Source organism: Equus quagga, chromosome 5, assembly GCF_021613505.1.
Source record: "Equus quagga isolate Etosha38 chromosome 5, UCLA_HA_Equagga_1.0, whole genome shotgun sequence".
Classification (NCBI taxonomy): domain Eukaryota; kingdom Metazoa; phylum Chordata; class Mammalia; order Perissodactyla; family Equidae; genus Equus; species Equus quagga.
In genome coordinates, this window is record NC_060271.1 from 107,727,934 (window position 1) to 107,747,560 (window position 19,627).

Genomic DNA, 19,627 nt, shown 5'->3' on the forward strand with positions numbered 1-19,627 from the left:
GGTTCTCTAATTTATGTTTTCTTTCATCATTTTATTGACTAATCAATTTACTATTTCTTAAACGTTTCCATTACAGGCTAAACTAAGAAGAGATGATATATAATCAGTAGATTTTTTTTTTTAATGAGACTAATTTTTTTTTAAAGTTTCTTTTGGAGAGGGTAAAGTTAACAAACATGTTAGGCTATGATTTCAGTCATCCATAATTTAAAAAATTTATTTTTACTGTCTTGTCCCTGTTATTGTATTGTTTCTAGGAATAATATAAAGGATCATATTTCTTCTGTATCTCTTAGCCATGCTCAAAAGGGAGCACATTGTCTAGGCGTACTGTTAATTGTAATCTCTGCAAAGGGTGCCTCCTGAAGCACAAATCCATAGTATATAGTGTGAATGGAGTTGTGTCCTGTGGCAGCCTTGTGACCAACAGAGAGATGAGGGTCCTCAAGTTGAAGATTGAAAAGTGAAGAAGAGAGTCCAAGAGAATTTCGTAATTCATAGGACTGGTAACCCACTGGGAATGGCAGTTATGTTGAAGAATAGTAATTATAGATGGTTTGAAGTTTAAGGCTGATCTTCACATTAGATGATGGTCGGGACAACACTTTTTTCTCACCTTATATCTACTTTTCATAAATTGCTTTATCCCTCATTGAGCCTACCTTAAACATGTTTTCTCTACCCTTAGTTTGGACTTTGTTGTCTGTCTTTTACTATATATATTTCTCCAAGCCTATTAGAAGTATTTCTGAAACAAAGGAATTTTTCCTCTGGGTACTTTGAGTAAAGGGTATGTGGGCTTTAAGTATACTAAAGTATAGGGATCTGATATCTGTCAAAGTTACTCATTTATTGTGTTCCAGATTTAATTTTCTAGATAAATTACCTTGTGTTGTGGTATATTAACTTTTATGTTATTTCATAATATTTCATTTTAGCAGTTTAGCCCTGTGATTTTAGTTATAACATTTTATTATGGAAAATTTTAAACATACCCCAAAATAGAGTGTTATAATGAACCCCAGTGTACCTAGCAATATTGTGCTTGTCTTGCTTCATTTGTTTTCTTCCCTGTCTTTTTGTTCTTTTTTGGCTGGAATATTTAAAAGCAAATGCCAGCATATCCTTTCATCATAAATACTTGAGTATTTAACAGAGGACTCTATTATTATTATTATTTTTTAACACAACCACAATACCGTTATCATACCAAACAATCATCTTTACCCCAATTTAACACCATCTAATATAATACCCATTCTGGGTTCAGATGTCCTTTTGATTTCGAAAAAGACTTTTTTTTTTGGTTTGCTTTTTACAGTTGGATTGTTTGAATCAGGTTCCAGACAAGTGTCGTAGTTATTTTTAAAGTTGATATTTTTTAAAGAGAAAATTAAGACAGTATGAAAATATTTTAGTATAAGCTATTCTAAGAAAGCAGTGCTGTTTTGACAGCCATTCTGTCTGAAGCTTAGTTTTGCTTATCTGTAAAGGAGATGTCAAAATAGCTGGTATGTATATTTTACGATTTTTTTAAATTATGGGAAATTTCTCCAAAATGGAGAATAGTGAATGTGACCCTACTTATCTAGAAACCTGGAGAGTGAAAATGTGAGCAGATCTGACAAGGTTTGGAGGAGATCACACTCTAAGACAAGGCACCTCAGACGGGATTTGGGACTGCTTTGTAACTACTTGTGTAATGTTACAGTGTATTTTATCTCTCTGGACTTACCTTCCTCATCTGTAAAATAAGGAACGGTGATTTCTTACATTCTTTTTTAGTTCTTAATTTTTTGTGTTTTATTTTACATTTATGTTTGACTTTAACAGGATTCTCAAAGTTGGATTGGTGGAAACAATGAACCATTGACTGGCTTTACATGGCGAGGTGGTTGCGAAAGAGAAACAACAGGCATACAAGTCTGGAATGAAGTATTTGTGATCGACAGACCTAATGGAACAAAAGTAAAATTCTGTTTATGCTTTTTTTACTATTTTTTTCTTCCATATTCTTTCTTGAGCTATTTTCTGATATAAAAGAGCAAAACAACACAAAACTGTTAAGTCTGATAACTTTAACATATATGGATTATTATGTCAAAATATGTGAGGTATTTAACTTAGAATACTTTTCTTGGCTTAATTACTGATTTTGACATTTATCATTTTATATTTCATTTTTATAGTCACTATTAGTGAGTATTTTACTTAGTATTTTAAACTTTTAAATTCCTAGGTGGCTGTGCTGCTAATGGATACCCAGGGTGCCTTTGATAGCCAGTCAACTATCAAAGACTGTGCAACAGTGTTTGCTCTGAGCACTATGACTAGCTCTGTCCAGGTGAGACACGAGATGCTGTGGTATGATCAGTTCAGATAATCCTAATAACTTTTCAAAATGCCTTTGATTGAAGAAAAAAAGGATTAAAATTAGAAAGAGTTATTTACATTTCTTATTAGTAGTTTACATTTCCATGCTTGCTGTTCTGCGTCACAATGTGAAATTTCATACTTTGAGTGGTTACCAAGGCAGCAGTAAACCAATAGCCAGTCCCTTTGGTTTTTCGTCATAGCATCTCTGCTTTTTCTTTTAAGGAAAAGATGATATTGCATGTTATCCTTACTTGATTTCAGTCATATAGCTGCAGATAAAGTAAGATGTAGGGTATATCTTTATTTTTTTGGCTAAACCAACCAACCAGCCAAAGAAACCAAGTAATTAAACTTAATTTTGTATTTGCTTTGTAGGACAACTAGTACTCGATTGTTTGAACTAATGGAGGCAGAGGCATGAGAATTAATTCATATTTAATTTAGGAAACTTAAGTGATGTTATATAATAAACTGAGGACTTGTACCACTTGTTGCATTTGAAAAGGAATAAAATCCATTTTGTTTTTCATTTATCCTATACCCTAATTGTGTTTGGTGTTCTATCAAGTTCAAGTCTCTTCAAGCTAGGCCATCTCTTTTCTGTCATCTATGGTTGATACTTCTCTGGCTGAAAGATGAATTATTGAAGTATAGTGGTTAGGCCCAGCTGGTGAAGATGTATCAAGAAGTATATTCGCAAATGTTAAAAAAAAGTATGTGCTCCTCCTGAGATAAGAAATGTTTCTTATCGATAATAGATCATAGGTGATACTGTCACAGTGTCTTGGAATTTTTGTAATGGTTTCTGATAACATCTGGAACATTTGACCAGTCTCCCTTAAGTTCCCATTTCTTTCTTTCCTCAATGTGAAGTATCCAGCTGTGAGAGTAGAAAAAAGTTTTGCATATTATTATGAGGAGTACTTTTCAGCATGGCTTCTGTTTATTTTAGGGCTGGAGATATCTATCACTACCAATTAAATGATGGTATTGGGGACCCTCAAAGTCTCTCTTTTCCATTTTGTCTACCTCTTTTTCTCTGATCTTGCAAGGTGGCACAACTGCCATTCTTTTGAGACAAGCAGAGCCACATTTTTGTATTTATATTATCACATTATAGCCCTTCAGATTAGCTGGCTCTATGGCTTACCTTAAATTATAATGAGGGAATTTTCTGTCCTAAAACTTGTGCCTTGGTGTTCTCTTGTTTATTTATTCAACTTTATGGCAATAGGAGGCCTGGTTTTGGACAGCCACTTAAGCTACTTTCTTATCTGTAAAACGAGGATTTTACCCATCTTGCCTATCTCATGAGGAATTGTGTGCAGTCACAAATGAGATCTGAATGAGATGATACATAAGAAAGTGTTCTGTAAACAATAATCAAGAATATTAAAATTATTTTTTTGTTATTCCTTTCTTCCTGATCTTTGAGGCTAGGCTTTTCCTCTTCCTTACATAAGCTGCCTGGCTAATAGATCGATGACAGATTGATCCTCTTGTCATTTAGTCTTTCAACAAATAATTATTGAGCATGTGTTAAGTACAGTGCAGTATAATACGTACTAATGATCTATGATAAACAAATCCTGTTCTGTCTTTGCTGTTTGCAACCTGCCCTTGACAATGAAAGGATCTAGACCTATTTTCTAAATGCCAAGGCTCATGTGGGTATGAATAGGTTGATCATGCTTTCAGTTTCTAAGGTTAAATCTAGAGTTTAATCACCTCAGTCATTTTAAGTTCCCTTTTTGGAATTAGCTGAGAATATAATTTTAGGTTTGCTGACCTATATTGGCTGTTTATATTTTTGACCTCCAAGTGGTTGTCAGCTAGATTATTACTTATTTGCTATTTGAACAAATTGTTCTATCTTTGGAGTAACCTTATTTTGTTTTTTTAAAAAATTGTTTTATTGAAGTCATATTGGCTTATGACACTGTGTAAATTTCAGGTGTACATTATTATATATCAGTTTCTGTATAGACTGCATTGTGTTTGTCACCAATCATCTAGTTTTTATCTGTCACCTTACATATATGCCACTTCACCCCTTTTGCCTTCCTCGGAACTCCTTCTGCTCTGATAACCACTAATCTTTTCTCCTTATCCGTGTGTTTATTTATGTTCTACATATAGGTGAAATCATATGGTGTTTGTCTTTCTCTGTCTGGCTTATTAGCATAATACTCCTAAGGTCCATCCATGTTGTCGCAAATGTCACGATTTTGTCTTTTTTTATGGCTGAGTAGTATATATATACCACATCATCTTATCCATTTAGCCATTGATGGGCACTTGCTTCCACATCTTGGCTATTGTGAATACTGTGATGAACATAGGGATGCATCAATCTCTGTGAATTGTTGATTTCATGTTCTTTGGGTAAATACCCAGTAGTGGGATAGCTGGATCATATGGTATTTATACTTTTAATTTTTTGAGAAATCTCCATACTATTTTCAATAGTGTGTGCACCAGTTTGCATTCCCACCAGCAGTGTGTGAGAGTTCCCTTTTCTCCACATCCTCTCCAACGTTTGTTATTTTTTGTCTTATTAATTATAGCCTTTCTGACAGTTGTAAAGTAAAATTTCATTGTAGTTTTGATTTGCATTTCTCTAATAATTAGTGATGTTGAACATCTTTTCATATGCCTGTTGGCCATCTTTATATCTTCTTTGGAAAAAAATGTCTATTCATATCCTCTGCCCATTTTTTGATTGGATTGTTTGTTTTCTAGTTGTTGAATTGTATGAGTTCTTTATATGTTTTGGTTATTAACCCCTTGTCAGATATATGATTGGCAAATATTTTCTCCCAGTTGGTGGATTTTCTTTTCATTTTGTTCGTAGTTTCCTTTGCCTTGCAGAAGCTTTTTAGTCTAATGTTGCCTCTTTTGTTTCCGTTGCCTTAGTAGACATGGTGTTTGAAAAGATACTGCTAAGACCAATGTCAAAGAGTATACTATCTGTGTTTTCTTCTAGGAGTTTTATGGTTTCAAATCTTAGATTCATCTTTAATCCATTTTGAGTTAATTTTTGTGTATGGTGTAAGATAATGGTCTACTTTCATTCTTTTGCACATGACTGTCCAGTTTTCCCAACATCACTTATTGAAGAGACTTTCCTTTCTACACTGTATGGTCTTGGCTCCTTTATCAAAGATTAGCTGTCCATAGATGTGTGGTTTTATTTCTGGGCTTTCAGTCTGTTCTGTTGATTTGTCTGTCTGTTTTTCTGCCAGTCCCATGCTGTTTTGATTACTGTAGCTTTGTAGTATATTGGTGTAATCCTATCTTCTTAGACAAAAGTTATTTCTTATAACCTTTGTCACAGAGGTGACATCTGTGGATACCTACTTTTCTCCTGTGGTGGCCTAGGTCACCTTTTAAAGACCTGACTCAGAAGGACTGGACCTAGTGAGTCTTTTCTCCCAGTTCCCTTCTTTGAGAGTACTTAGATCTTCCATTATCAGCTCTGGTCTAAGTGCATTCAAAAGCTGCCTAAAAAATTCTTGATAGGGCATGAGTGCCACCTACTGTTATTTTTTTTAACTACTACAGGCTTATAAAATTTTCATGTTAAGTTGTTTATACTGATAAGTTTATTTAAGTAAAAAGAGAACCATATTAGGGTCGATGGTATTAGAGGTGTCTGCCAAATAACCATAAGCAAATATTATGATTTATGGTATTATGATTGTGCCAGGGAGTAATTTATCTTTGTAGAACTATGCCCCTCACATTCCTTGACTTAGAAAAATAATTGTGGAAACAATCTTCACCTTTTTTTAAAAAAGAGATCATAACATTAAAGAAACTTTGAGAAGGAGAAAAAGAAACCACATGATACACTTTTTTTTTTATGTCTTCTACTTTCTAGGCCCCATATGCATATACTCATGATTTTTGCATGGTTCACCACCACTGCTTCTGCCTTAATGTTTTATCCTGACTGTTAGGAAAAAAGAGAAACTCCTTTCCATATGCCACTAGATAAGATAGTGGCTAAGTGATTTCATTTGTGCTGAGGTATAAAATAGCCTTCATTTCCACAAGTAAAGTTATTACACAGCTGAGTATTCAAAATAAAACACTAATAAAAACAAAATTTTGTTTTAACAGGTATATAATTTGTCTCAGAATATTCAAGAAGATGATCTTCAACACTTGCAAGTACGTATGTCTCGAAGAATGTATTCCAAAGTATTAAAAATTTAATTCCCACTTTATTGTGACTTTACACCTAGAAGCCTATAATATTGTAAGAAGATTGAATATTATATGCTTTTTAAACTGTCGTAGGACTTCTTTACTAAAAGAATTTAATATATATCCAGTCTGTTAGGAAATTAAATGTTTGGCTTTCAAATGATTTTAAAGGCTCTGATATCTAGTGGTCTGATATATATAGAACAGCTTTACAAATATCTCAGTTTCTTTGGGGGCATTATTTTAAATAACTTGATTTGATAGTTATTTACAGAGTACGGCAGACTGGCAATGGAAGAAATCTACCAGAAACCATTTCAGGTAAGTAAGTATTTTATCATTTTTTAAAATTTACCTATGAAAAGCTGTCAATCCACCTCATCTCGTAACTCTGAAGACATGAATATATTACAGCAAACTCATTTTTAACAACAGATTCAGTGGAGTTTAAACTAATTTATAGTCTTCACCAACTTATCAGTAGTAGGTTGTTGGGATAGGAAATAGAACAAATGAATATAGATTGATTAATACTTTTACTTAGATTAAGAGGCTAATATTGTTTGTCTTAATTAGATGTTATTTAATTCCAAAGCTTAAGACAGTCATGAAAATGTCTTAAACGTGTTTCTATACCACAAGATATTGTAGGTTTCTTTTTCGTGGTGTTTTACAAGTTGAGGTTGGTCTTGTTATTCTTTGTTTTGGTTTCATATAGAAAAATTCCAGAATTTATTATATCCCTCACCCTCCTGCACCCCTTCTATCCCCATGGTTTTTTTTTTCCTTTTAAATGCCAGGTACAGAATATTAAGTCAGAAATTAACCCAGGTGGAGTTATTTGAGAAGCATATGCTCTGCTTGCTTCTGTGGAGTCCTATCAATTTCAGATAGTTTCTTTTTTGAAGTAAGTGTAATTTATAAGTTGACATTAGTACAGTTTCGTCAGTTGTGTTATAGTAGGTGAGAATGACTCCACCCTGTTTGCTTGTCAGTGTATGGAATCCTTCCAGTGTGACGGCATTGCTGGTTATTCTCAGTGTCAGTGGGTTTACATTGATTCTGCCTCAGTCTTGTCTGGCTCGAGTGATCACTTTTATGAAATATTTGGGCAGGTTATGGCTTCATTTTGTGTATATGAATGAAATGTACTCTACTTGGTGTACATCAGTTTTTCTGAACTGGGGCATTTTTTCCACCTAGGGGACATTTGCCAATGTGTGGAGACATTTTTGGTTGTCACATTTTTGCAGGGGAGATTAATGCTGTTGACATCTAGTGCATAAAGGCGAGAAATGCTGTTCAACATCCTGCAATGCACAGGACAGTCACATACCACTAAGGATTACCTGGCCCCAGATGTTAACAATGCTGAGGTTGAGAAACCTAAGCATATACAAATAAAAAATTCTGTGAAAAGAATTAGTTGGTCTAGAATTAGGTTAGTTGATCTTCTTGTTATATAACCTTGACTTAAAATTATCATCTATATGCCCTGATATGCCTTTTGTTCGTTTTTTAAAATACTGTGTTACTGCCTGTCGTGACTCTTTATACGCAGTGAGGTTCTCAATTGAAGGCAGTTGCTGGGTATAGGGTCTGGGAGTGTTGGTGGTTTAGGTAGGCTCTTGATGTAATTATGAGCAGTATTAACCATTTGGTTACTATAACTTTTGATAAAGATTGTTTAGGGGAGTAAGGGAGGCTTCAGTTGTTGCAGTGATTTTTTGTAAAATTTTGTAAGAAATGATTTCTAACTTTTTTCTGTCTGTAGACATTAATGTTTTTAATTCGAGATTGGAGTTATCCTTATGAACATTCATATGGTTTGGAAGGTGGAAAACAATTCCTTGAAAAGAGGTTGCAGGTAAGCTCCTATTTCTTAGAGAGGAAAGCGTAAGCACCACGCCAGGTGAAGGAGTGGGCTGCCTGCACTGCTGCTTAGACTACAGTCTCCAAATGTCGTGGAGTAAATTGAGTATCCCATGTTACCCAGATGACTCCATCCTTTATGGATGAAAGTAAATTGGTAACACCCTGCCAGAGGGCAGTGCCCTCAAATACAAATTAAGGAACAAATATTTGTCTCTAGAATCAACTGTCCCCTCAGTAAATCAATATTCAAAGGACAAAAGTTTGAAGAAGACTAACTTTTTGATCTACTTAGATTGCATGCCTATCTCTTTCTGGCCCAGCTGAGCTTCTGAACATTTGGGGCAGGCTGGATAATACGTGTATGGATTGAACACAGATGATGTGAGACCCTCTCTCCAAAGAATACTCTCTCATAATTGTTGTTAGTGCCATTGAGTCAATTCCAACTCCTAGTGACCCTGTACACAAAGCAGAACCCTGCCCAGTCTTTTCATGCCATCCTTTCACTTTCTGGTGCTGTATCAGACTATGCGCTGCTGCTGTTCGTAGAGTTTTCAGGGCACCTTCTTTGGAAATGGGTGGACAGGTCTTTCTTCCTAGTCTGTCTTAGTGTGAAAGCTCTGCTGAAATCTGTCCACCATGCTGATACACCCTGCTAGTATTTGAAATACTCGTAGCATAGCTGTCAGCATCACAGTGACATGCAGCCACCACAGTATGACAACCAATAGATGGGTGGTATGGTTCCCTGACCAGGAAATGAACCTAGGCTTCACTGGTGAGAGAGCCCAATCTTAACCACCAGACCACCAGAGCTGGCTATTATCTCACAGTGACAGCATGTAGAGCTGGAAAAGGGATCTTAAACATCATCTAGTTCAGCCTTCCTTTTATATATATATATATACTTAATATATATATCTATATACATATATATGTAATATATTTAGTTATATATTATATATAAATATATAATTAATATATAAATATAATGTATTTACTATATATATAAAAATATATATATCATATATGTAATGAAACTGGAACCCAGAAAAGTCTCTTGCCTTTGGTTACTTAACTAATTATTAACTGGAGCTAGGACCCAAACATCCAGACTCCTGGCCCATGCAATATGCCACACCAAGTCTTTCCTGGAAAAGTACTTCACCAACATGATCCTTTATTCCTAAAGGGACCCTCCCACAGAAGTGTTTGGGAAACCCTCAGGTCAGATACTAGCCATCTACTTATATACACAAAAGATACGTAAAAGTCCCTTTATTCCTAAGTAGGAGGATTCTCTTCTTTGGTCGGTGAAATTTTGTTTGCCTGTGGGATGATGTATTTAGTTTCTCAACCATGTTCAAAAACTTGGGGTACAATATAATTTTCTTATTTCTAACATGAGAGTAAAATCAATTCCTCATTCTTGGATCATTTGAAAGTCATTTCCAGACCCTACTGTCAGAGATAATTTCAGTCATCAGAATTTTCTCTGGTTTGTTTAGAAGAAATTAACACAAAGCACATTAGGCATACTAAGTAAACTCAATTATGTACTTCAAAGAAAAGAAGGTTTTTTTTAATGTCTTGTTGAAGTGATACAGAAAGGTGCTCAAATCATAAGTGTGCAGCTTGATGAATTTGTACAAATTGAGAAAGCCATGTAACCAGCACCCAGAAGCACCCACCTCCATCCGCTAACCCCCCATACCCTCCGCTACTATCCTGACCTCTGATAGGCTTTGTTTGTTTTTGGACTTTTTAATGAAAGAAATCATGTACAGTATGCATTCTTTTGTGTCTAGCTTCTTTTCCTCAATTGTATATTTCTGAGATTAATCCATATTGTTGCATGTAGTTTAGTTCATTTATTCTCATTCCTATGCAGTATTCCACCGTATAACTAGATAACAATTTTTCCATTCTACTCTTGATGGAGATTTAGGTAGTTTCCTAAATCTGATTGCTGATTACAAATGGTGCATGTTTTTTTCAAATGGCTTTTGAGAAGAGTCTTTGGGGGAGAGTATATGAGTTATATTGGGATAAGTAGTCATTAAAAATCTAAGTTTAAGATTTTTGTCCAGAAAGTACATAGTAATCTCTTTTCTCAAAACACTGGTAACTAGCATAAATCATCAGTAATCATTTGTGCTGAAATCCTAACAAATTTCTGAGGTTCTTTGGACTGCACTGGAGCTTCTCACCTTAGCTGTTACTTTGCTCAGGGGCTGGCCTTTTTATTTGTATGCAAATTAGTACTTTGTTTTTTTCTTTGCCATTATAAGTACTTTAAAGGGAACTTCTTTATTTACTGGTTTGTAAATCACAACCACAACTAGTTATTCTGGTGTCAGATATTATGATTAATTAGTATTTGTGTGTTTTCGGATCCTTGGCAGCTAACATGGGAAAAAACATCTTTTCTGGTTTAAGACAAAGTGGGGTTTTACCAAAGTGGTCAGAAATGAATTTTTAGTAAAAAATTTTACATTGTCAAAAAACACCCATCTGGAGTAGCATCTGAGTTAAGTATGCATACGTGTGATTATTTGTGGGTTTTCTTTAAAAACTTTTTTTTCTCCTGTTTGCACCTTCATCCTGTCTCCTTCTGCCCTCAGGTAAAACAAAATCAACATGAAGAGTTACAGAATGTAAGGAAGCATATTCACAATTGTTTCTCAAATCTCGGTTGCTTCCTTTTGCCACATCCTGGTCTTAAAGTTGCAACTAATCCTAGTTTTGATGGGAGATTGAAAGGTGGGAATTCTCATTCTTGCTAAAATCAGAACTTATTTTTTAGAGGCTGAATGGTTTTTTAAATACATCGTTCCTTAAATTGTCTTATACTGGAGGACATTTTGATGCATTGTTAATGATGTGATTGTAATGCTCTGTGTGGTCTTTCTAGCTTTCCACTGGTTTGTTGCAAACACCTAGCATGTTGATTAACATATGTGGTCTGTTGCTCAACGTATTAGGTCTGTTGTCCTAAAAATTCTGAAGACTGGGAACATTTCAGTTTTTCGTCTGATGGCAGTCTGCTAAAAAGCTTTACTAATATATTGTATTGATGTAATCAAATTTAAGTTTCTCTGTTTCAGGGGTGATAGTATAATTTTTTTGTATGTTGTAGAATTATTTTGAGCATGATGGCAAAAGGCTTGCGGATTGATGAAACTTTTATAGTATGGCTGGAAAAACAAAATCTAGTATTAAAATTTAATACAATTTCATGAATTGTTTGCCTTTTGAAAGGGATAGTTTAGTTAATACTTAATGTGGAATTTATTTTGGTACTTCACAATTTGTTTTATTTATTATTTTAACTGAAAGAGTCATTGGGGGATGAGGGAAATGGACTAGTAGAGTGGGGGGTGGATTGTGTTTTTCCCTAGGGGATATGACGTGTTTGGATGAGTTTTTTAAAATGAATCTACTTAGGTAGTAGGTACAGTGTATTCTTATTTCATGAAACAGAATTTTATGACCTCTTAGCAATGGGGACTTCTTTACCTTTTTTTTTTTTTTGACTAATACGTTGACTAATTTTATGTCCACTAGATATTGGTGAAGATTTTAAACGAGAGCTTCGAAATCTAGTTCCATTACTTCTTGCCCCTGAAAATTTGGTAGAAAAAGAGATAAGTGGATCTAAGGTCACTTGTAGAGATCTTGTAGAATACTTTAAGGTAGGAAAACTCTTACATTAAATGATTTTGTCTAAGTTAGAAATATAGCTGACTTAGAACTCATCTGTATGTACAAGAAATTTCTTACCTTTATTTTAAAATAAAATGTATTTTTCTGCCTTGAATTGGGTGAATCAATATATAAGGATATTTAAGATTCTAGCAGACAACTTGTATTTTCTAGACAGTAGTTTTATTTATTTACAGAATTATTCTACTTTTTCTCTGGCTCTGATATGGAGAGAAGAATCATTGACGATATTATTGTAATACCATCACTTGTGAATGATAACATTGGGAGTGTAATTCTGCATCTTGAGTTCTCACAGAAACCTTCTCTCACAGTTCTGAGGACTTGATAAGAGCTGAAAGTATCAAAACTAGTTTCTGAGTTCAAGTAAATTATTCATAGATTTTTTTTCCCTCTGTTCTTCTCTAGTTTTTATCACTTGCTTGCCAGAGCAAGACCATTGTAGAGGGTTGTATTTATTCGTAGTAGTTATAGAGATGTGGAAGGGAAAATATGTTTAACTAAGAGTGTATTTTTTTGTCATTTAATGGACACTTGATAACTTTCATACTACCTTTGTTTAGTTATAAATTAATTTAGAGTCAGTAGAAAGTTGAGATGAAAGATTCCTATATGGACTTACTGAAAATTCCCATCTTTCCTTCTTACTTTTAAATTGAAAATTAGGTGATATTTTTTCTTGAACTGAATTTCAGCTAGTCAAAGTAAAATACTGAGTTAAAATGTTTTCTAACATTTATTTGAAACATTGGCAGGGGGGAATTAATGGATTTCTTTTCATAAAGTGGATGGCATTTTATATATAACTTTTAAATATGAGATACAACTTTTATGGAAGATGGAATTATATTTAGAAACATTTCTCTAGGGTATTATTTAGCAACATACACATTTAATAATGTTGAGAATAAGGTTAACTTAGTTGAACTGAGAGTATATGACTTAAAACCTAGACTTTCCTTTTAATAGCGTGAATCGTTATATTTAATGATTTTTCTTTCTTTGGATATGTAGAGCCAAATTGCATAAGCTACCTATATAATGAGTCTTTGTATTTTTAGGCTTACATTAAAATTTATCAAGGAGAAGAACTTCCACATCCAAAGTCCATGCTTCAGGTAGTGTGTGCATTGTACCCATATTTATTTATGAAGGAGAAAAAAATCTTTGCTTTAGCGATACGTGCTGGAAATGGAGTGGTGCTTCTTTACGTGCAAATAAATTTTACATGTTTAAGGCAATATATGTCATGGGTCCTGAAGTTTTTATATTTATATCATTTTTTTTCTAACTACAGATAGCAGACCTTGCACACACATAGGCCACCAGAAATGAATCCTTAGTACCTTCTTTTCAGTTGCTTGAAAAGCGTAGGAAAATTTCTGTTGCAGAAGATAGCTTAATATGGCCCTCTCTGAACCAAGCTTCTTCTGAGTCTGACAATGAATGTTGGTTGAAATAAGGCTTATTTTTCTCTTGGTATTAATGGTTTAGAGCTTCTACTAGTGAATTTAGGTTTTTCTTTTTTCTTTTTTTTTAGTAAGTGTTCTTTTGGGACAATGTTATTTAACCTAGTTCGTATTGTTTAAGATTTGCTCCTTTGGGCAGTTTCTCAGTCTGATAGTGGATTAAACAGTGTTTTCTCATGAAACTCATGCAGTAAGCAGTTCTGTGTATTTAAGAAAGAGAACCATATGTGTAATTCTTGATTCTTTACGTCTGGAGATTTGATACATTTTAGGGTGTATCTATTTAATTCTCTGTAATTTCCTGAAAATATGTGGTGTTTTCTACAAACCCATTTTAACAAACCTAAGCAAAACAACATTAGGCAGGGAATCCTATTAGAAGCAATTACTATATCCTTTATACTGGTGTTTCCTTCCATTAGAAAGGAAAACTGAAAGTTGATAATATTTTCTCTGGTTCATTTTCAGACTTGTTCATTGTACATAACTTACTGTGTTAATCAGAATTTACAGAGTCATCAGGTATTTTTTGCATAAAATTGGCACATTTTATTTTACTTTTTAGGCAACAGCTGAAGCTAATAATCTTGCTGCAGTAGCAGGAGCAAGAGAGATCTATTGCAAAAGTATGGAACAGGTCTGTAACTGAAATTTAAATTTGACACTAGAATGAGAGAGAAGATTTTTATATTTAAAATAATTGAACTTATTTGTGCTCCTTATGCATTGTCATGTTACGTCATTCCCTAATTCCCCTTTATTGTCTCTGCTAGAAATAAACTAAGAAAATAATTCACATAGTTAAAGATACAGGTGGTAAGTTATTACATAAACTGTACTGAAATATTTTCTGACATATGATTCAGAGTGCTGTTATTAGTAGCTTCTGATGTAAGTAACATTAGCTTAAGGCCAGTAGCAATTTCTATGCCAAGCTTGCTAGATTGAACATTAAAGTACCTTTTTTATGTGTATCTGTTACCCACTCTCTTGCCAGCAGTCTTTTGTACCCTTATGGTAGGTCAAGTGAGGTCAGGTACAGATTGCAGTAAAATATTTTTTGTCTTCATTGGTATTAGTCATGTTTGAAAAATTTATTTTGCCTGAGTCAGTTAAACATATAAGAAATAAGTAGGTTATGATTGTGTGAGGTGGTTTGACTTTTTGAGACTGAAAGCTATGAGCAAGGAACTTCTTTCAAGTGTGACTTACTTCTAGCATGTAATCTGTCCTGCTGTAATCCTGCCTCTACAGGTATGTGGCGGGGACAAGCCTTACATTGCACCCTCAGATCTGGAGCGAAAACACCTGGATCTCAAGGAAGTGGCGATTAAACAGTTCCGTTCAGTAAAAAAAATGGGTGGAGATGAATTCTGCCGTCGTTATCAGGACCAGCTTGAGGCTGAAATTGAAGAAACCTATGCAAATTTTATAAAGCACAATGATGGCAAAAACATCTTCTATGCTGCTCGCACCCCTGCCACACTGTTTGCAGTTATGTTTGCTATGTATATAATCTCAGGACTGACTGGCTTTATTGGCCTAAACTCTATAGCCGTCTTGTGTAACCTTGTCATGGGGTTAGCACTGACGTCTCTTTGTACTTGGGCGTATGTTAAATACTCTGGGGAGTTCAGAGAAATTGGAACAATGATTGATCAGATTGCTGAAACACTATGGGAACAGGTTGGTATCTATCTTTCTATTTTTTGTTTTTTCAATGACTAATCTCCTCCCTATCATCCCTGTTCCCCCAGCCCCCCTATATTTGCATACCTGCTTTCCCTTTATATGAGGAATATCAAAAGGATGTTTTCTGTGTTGTTTGGATGTATAATCTTTATTTAAAGTATGAACTGAAGAGTTCTTTTTTTCTTTAAAGTCATGATTATAGTGTACTTTAGTTGGCTTAAATCTGTAATATCCTTTGGATAGAGTCTTAGTCGTAAGCATGATTATACCAGACAGTGGGCAGGGCCAGAATCTCTGAAGATTTTTTTCTTTGAGAGAAAAGAAAATATAATCAATGAAAGAGTTACACAAAGGTAAGGAAAATAAGTTCGGAAGTGCAGTGCTTTAGGAAAGCAAAAGAAGTTTCTTACTAATATTGGCAAGAAGCAATGCATGCTTATATTCCAGGAAAAATATTGAATTGTGTTCAGGTCTACGTTGCCTTCCATGAAGATAGTGGCTATTTACTGATGTACTACAAGGAACAATCCTATAGCTATTTCTTATACCAAAGAAACTGTGTTTGACCTCTGTGCTATGGAAACACTAATGAACAAAGCAAAGTTCCACAAACAGAACCAGCTTCTCTTAATCATAATCATTTACCTCACCCAGAATCCAAACCATAATGTTACGTCAGACCAGAATTCAAAGTCGGGCCTGACAAGTATCTTCTAAGGGAAGCCATGTTGTGTATCAGCCAACTGTGTGCTGGAATTGCCTGTGTTCGGAAAATACCCATTTAAGAATGTTGTCATTAAAATGATTGTCGGGAAGTACTTGAGCATCATGTCAAGAACCAGAATGAGAGCTACAGTAATTACTGATGGACAGTATAATAGGCATTTTCAGATAGCCTTTCTGGGCTGATGAAGTATTGGGCTTATTTGAAGATGCTAGGATATGTAGGTCCGTGTTGGTTTGGGCTTTAAATTCAAAGACTGAAGAAGTAAAGCATTTTTTGAAGAAAGTTGATTGGATATTGACTTTTCTTGTAATAATGTCCTTATTATTTTATAAAGTGACCCACTATATTAATTTGGAGCTTGTATTTATTTTTTAAACAAATGCTCTATTTATTCAGATCTGATTTGGAAGCTTCTGTTTGGATATTTGTTAAATTTTTATCTCTTAAAAAATCTCACTGTTCATATGCCTTTGGTATCTTCTAGTAGAAGATGGATTGATTAAAAGTTGGTACCACCTCACTTTTTAAGAATAAACTTTTGGACCATTACTAATCTTCTACAACATGAATTTCAATAGTTGTACAATGTCTTTTGAAAATCAGTCATCTCCTGTATACACTGATTCTAGGATTTTAGAGGTACCATTATTACAAAACAATTAAATCGAAAAGTCTAAAGTATGTAAAATTATTTTCAGCATGTTGAGGTAAGGTGATCAGTAGTGAGGGAAGATCTGTGCTGCATCAACATTGTCTAAATTGTCTTGCATTTCTCTTTTTTTTGCTTCAGAGGAGTCCCAGGAAGGTGAGAAACCTACAAAGTCTCAAATTCTTGTAGTCTTAAACGCTTTAACTTCAAGGCACTCTGAGTCATTCTCCTAACGAATCACTCCATGTTTTAGGTGTTTTCCAAACTGTTTGAAGTTACTAGACGTCGAATGGTTCATCGTGCTCTTTCATCAGCACAGCGACAGAGACTGTCATCCAACAATAACAAGAAGAAAAATTAGACAGTATTTTTAACTTTTTTCTCTATCTGAAGTGTTCACACTTATACATGTAGGACAATAAGCAGGACCGTCTGGGCCGGTCTGCATAAATGCTGTATACATACCAGATTTGATGCTGCATATAGGGTATGGAATTGCACATCCATCTCATAGGAATTGTAAATGGTTTGAGTAGGAGGAAAGTAATTTTTGTTGCATTATAAAATGTCTAACTGCATTATTTGTAGGATCATAACTTTTTTTGGGAGAAGCATCTTTTTGTTTCCCACATTCCTGGTTATTTTCTTCATTGCTTTGAATTGAATTTTTATATCTATTTTTATATGTAACTCTTTTTTTACCTCATGTTTTTATTTGTTTTGCACATTTCTCATATCACAGGTATTGAAGCCCCTGGGTGATAATTTGATGGAGGAAAACATAAGGCAGTCTGTAACAAACTCTATCAAAGCAGGCCTGACTGACCAGGTGTCTCATCATGCCAGATTAAAGACAGACTGACAGTTCATCTCCTCATGGACTCCACTCTCCCTTTTTTTCATGCTTGCTGTACAATGAGAACTCAAATAAAGAAAAAATAAACCAAAGTTTACAATCAACTGTAGAAGTAGTTTAGTATAACTGGCTTCACAGATGGCTGCCACAGAGTGTGAAAATTGTTCGTTGGTTTTAAGCATTCTGTTCATGGCTCCTAAGACATGGAGATTGGCTGAGGAGCATTAGTTTATCATGCACAGTTGTGCCATGTTTAATTCTTCTTTTTCGTTTTTACTTAATCTAATGTTAGTGAAATTTGTCTTATGTAAAAGGATATTTCAGGGAAATATTTTAAGAAATGTATTTAGAGTCTCTTCAACATAGTGTCCCATTGAAATTTTAATTTTTAGAGAAGTTAATGAATCACTGTATCAAGAATCAGATTGAAATGACAATGAAGCCTTTATTGAGCCACTACATTAAAAGTATATATTGCTTTACTGCCTTCAATACCAGTATTACATAAATGCATGTATCAGAAACTTCACAGAAATTACATGACAACTCTCGTAGCTAAGAAAGTGATTCTGAGGTGTACATTTGTCTTGCCTTTTTAAATTTATAAATCTGCCCTAAAAGGAGATGCATATCTGGGAAACTGAGCTGTTTTTATGCAGTTTAGCCTTCATGTACATAAAATATGCCATTAATTTTATTGGGGGAGAAATTCCATCCAAAAATGTTGCCTACAGCTATGAGTTAAGAGTGTCTGTACAGTGTGTAGCTTTTATTTTCTAAAATCACAGATAGGGCATGTATATGAATTATAAATATATAAATACAATTTTGTATTAAAAGTTTTGTAGTTTATGGCAAAATCTGGTTCTGTGGTAGGCTAATAAGTACAGTCCCTGTGAAGGAATGTTTGTGGCTCATGTCAGTGTGTGAATGCATAGACAATTTGAAGTTTTTGATATATTTGTGATATTTATCTTCCTTGAGCACTGCAATCTCACCCCCCAAGGGAATTCAATGGGAATGTTTATCGTGACTTTGTCTTCTGTTGCATTTTAAAGTTATTTCCTGTAATTTATTTTCAGTACATAATTAAAAATTTGTTGTATATATAAAATGAAACTTGTGATTCTTTTTTAAGGAATTCAAGTATGTATTCCATTGCATAAACCATATTTCTTTATACCGAGAAGAGCATGAGCAGGAAACACGCAAGTGAGGACTCTAAGCTCTTGTACCTTGAAGCTAAGCTGGCAAAAGGTTATTTTTCTGTGCCTGTCTCTTTTAGGGAAAACTCGTGATCATCGTAGGCATAGCTGGGGATTTATTAATTTCTTTTCTCTCTCTCTCTCTCTCTTTTTTGTGGTATATGTAAAGCTAACATTTTTGCAATACTTTTGTAGCTTTCTTTATGAACACCTATTAAAGCACCTAGGTTAGTTTTTGAGTGAAGAAAATTCAGATGTTGAGTTGCATGTCTGAAAGCTCTAAATTTACTTTGGTTGATATATCTCCTCCCCTCCATCTTTCAAATCCTGTTTTTATATGGATTGTGTTTGTTTCCATCTGTGTTAAATTGTTACCAGCTCATCTGTTCTCAAACTAAAGAATCCACCTGAAAAATGTCTCTGTTTCTTCTCCATCTTGTTTCATGAATGCTGTGGACTGTTTTTATGAATGAAAAAATAAAACGTTTGTTGTAAAATAGTAGTTCTTCTGAAATTAAAGACACATAGCTTATTTTTTGTTTTTAAGTAAAGAGTTGTGAAATGTAGACCATTGGATTTCCTAGTATTTCTTGTTAGAAAGTGTGAGTTTTCCCCAAAGAATATATAATTCTATAAAAGATCCCAAGAAAGCATTTTGGTTTCAGCAGGAAGACTGAACATTGTTAAGCAAGAAGCAATAAAAGGGATTAAAGACAAACTCAAAACTGTTGACTGAAATAACTTTGGTGTTGACATATTTTCTGTGGTATAGATCTTTTGAAATCTATAGTAGAAGGTAGGTTTTTTTTAAAGACAGACTTAATGATGAATGAGTTATCT

The 19,627-nt window shown here is 34.3% G+C and overlaps 1 protein-coding gene across 2 annotated transcripts in view; it reads left to right on the top strand.

The window, feature by feature from the left end:
• ATL2 (atlastin GTPase 2) overlaps positions 1 to 19,284 on the top strand; it is a 64,314-nt gene extending 45,030 nt beyond the window's left edge. For both annotated transcript variants that reach the window (XM_046660988.1, XM_046660989.1), the window contains exons 3-13: positions 1,834 to 1,968; positions 2,240 to 2,344; positions 6,502 to 6,552; positions 6,853 to 6,909; positions 8,363 to 8,455; positions 11,088 to 11,226; positions 12,031 to 12,158; positions 13,251 to 13,307; positions 14,224 to 14,295; positions 14,913 to 15,344; positions 17,469 to 19,284. In XM_046660988.1, coding sequence (XP_046516944.1) covers positions 1,834 to 1,968; positions 2,240 to 2,344; positions 6,502 to 6,552; positions 6,853 to 6,909; positions 8,363 to 8,455; positions 11,088 to 11,226; positions 12,031 to 12,158; positions 13,251 to 13,307; positions 14,224 to 14,295; positions 14,913 to 15,344; positions 17,469 to 17,588 — 1,389 coding nt within the window. In that variant the 3' untranslated portion in view covers positions 17,589 to 19,284. The remainder of the gene's footprint in view (positions 1 to 1,833; positions 1,969 to 2,239; positions 2,345 to 6,501; positions 6,553 to 6,852; positions 6,910 to 8,362; positions 8,456 to 11,087; positions 11,227 to 12,030; positions 12,159 to 13,250; positions 13,308 to 14,223; positions 14,296 to 14,912; positions 15,345 to 17,468) is intronic.
• The last annotated feature ends 343 nt before the right edge of the window (positions 19,285 to 19,627 follow it).